The 1,318-nt window shown below is 23.9% G+C and overlaps 1 protein-coding gene across 1 annotated transcript; it reads right to left on the bottom strand.

Annotated features, from left to right (window-relative positions):
• Positions 1 to 287: 287 nt before the first annotated feature.
• LOAG_15708 (hypothetical protein) lies at positions 288 to 1,141 on the bottom strand (the record flags this gene model as incomplete). Its single annotated transcript, XM_003151197.1, has 2 exons — positions 288 to 481; positions 991 to 1,141. The coding sequence occupies 2 exons, from the start codon at positions 1,139 to 1,141 to the stop codon at positions 288 to 290; spliced, it is 345 nt and encodes a 114-aa protein (XP_003151245.1).
• Positions 1,142 to 1,318: the final 177 nt, after the last annotated feature.

The raw sequence follows: 1,318 nt of genomic DNA on the forward strand, positions 1-1,318 counted from the left end.
CTACTACTACTTTTTCTTTTTCCTTCCTCTCTCTCTCTCTCTCTCTCTCTCTTGCTGCTTTGAATTTATGTCTTAAAATATTTAGTCAGCTCATTTATACAATTTCTATAATATTTCAAAAAAGAAAAAGAAAAACAAATGTGGAATAAATTGCTTAAAAAAATGAATTAGCATTGAAGTAGTATGGCATAAAAAAGAAAAAAACAGTTTAATAGGAAGTGAAATAATGCAAATAAAATGGAAAAAATGAATGTATAATGGTAGTTTAAAAGAAAAAATAAAATAATTCAATTATTTCTCATCAACCTTTCGATCAATTGTCCCATATTTTTAATTGATTGCTCATTTGATGATGTCTGTTGACTGGTTGATTTTAAACTTAATGATGGTGTTATTGATAATCCATAATTTAATTCAATTTTTGTCAAAAATTCGGCAGCACGCATTAAAACATTGTTACAATTAGCACATGGATCAATATCTAGAATTGATTTTTAATTTTAAATTTATATTAAAATTTTAAATCCTTCCTTAAATTTATATTATAACCTTAAATCAACATACTTCATTGGGTGTTTATTTTTATTTTTCCAATTTTCTACTTCAAACAATATACTTACTGCAAGCATATTTTAGTACTTATCTAATTTGGCCATAAATTGTTAATGAAATGAAAACTAAAAAAAAAAAATTGTAAATGAAATTTGAATTATTCGTAAATTATAAATACTTTTTGCAAAGAGATTAATTTTGAATAAAAGAAATGATGCAATGAAATATAATGGAATACATATGAAATGTAACGAATTTCCGATTATCTTTTCCGTTTTATTTAACGAATTTCCATTTTATTGATGTAAACCAATCAATCAATACTGCTAATCAATCAATACTGCTCATCTAACATCCGTAATATTTTGTAATTGAAGAAAAATGAAATTGAATATTAAAAAAAAGAAACGAAGATCAAAATATTTCATCTCTCATAACCTTGAAAATAATTCGTCTGTGATGATTTACTGGATGATTTAACAAGATTAACGTTTGTTCCAGATGATGAAGTTTGAATCATAACTGATTTTGATTGTTGCTGATCGGATAATGCTTTTTTATATGTCGAATGTTGCTGTTGTTGCAACATATCTACTACACTTTGATCACTGAAATTTAATTTAATTATACAATTAAGCATTCATAATTTAATTATACAATTAAGCATTCATAATTTAATTATGCAATTAAGCATTCATAATTTAATTATACAATTAAGCATTCATAATTTAATTATGCAATTAAGCATTCATGTATTTAATTATAC

The sequence above is a fragment of the Loa loa genome, assembly GCF_000183805.2.
Source record: "Loa loa unplaced genomic scaffold supercont3.232, whole genome shotgun sequence".
Taxonomy (NCBI): domain Eukaryota; kingdom Metazoa; phylum Nematoda; class Chromadorea; order Rhabditida; family Onchocercidae; genus Loa; species Loa loa.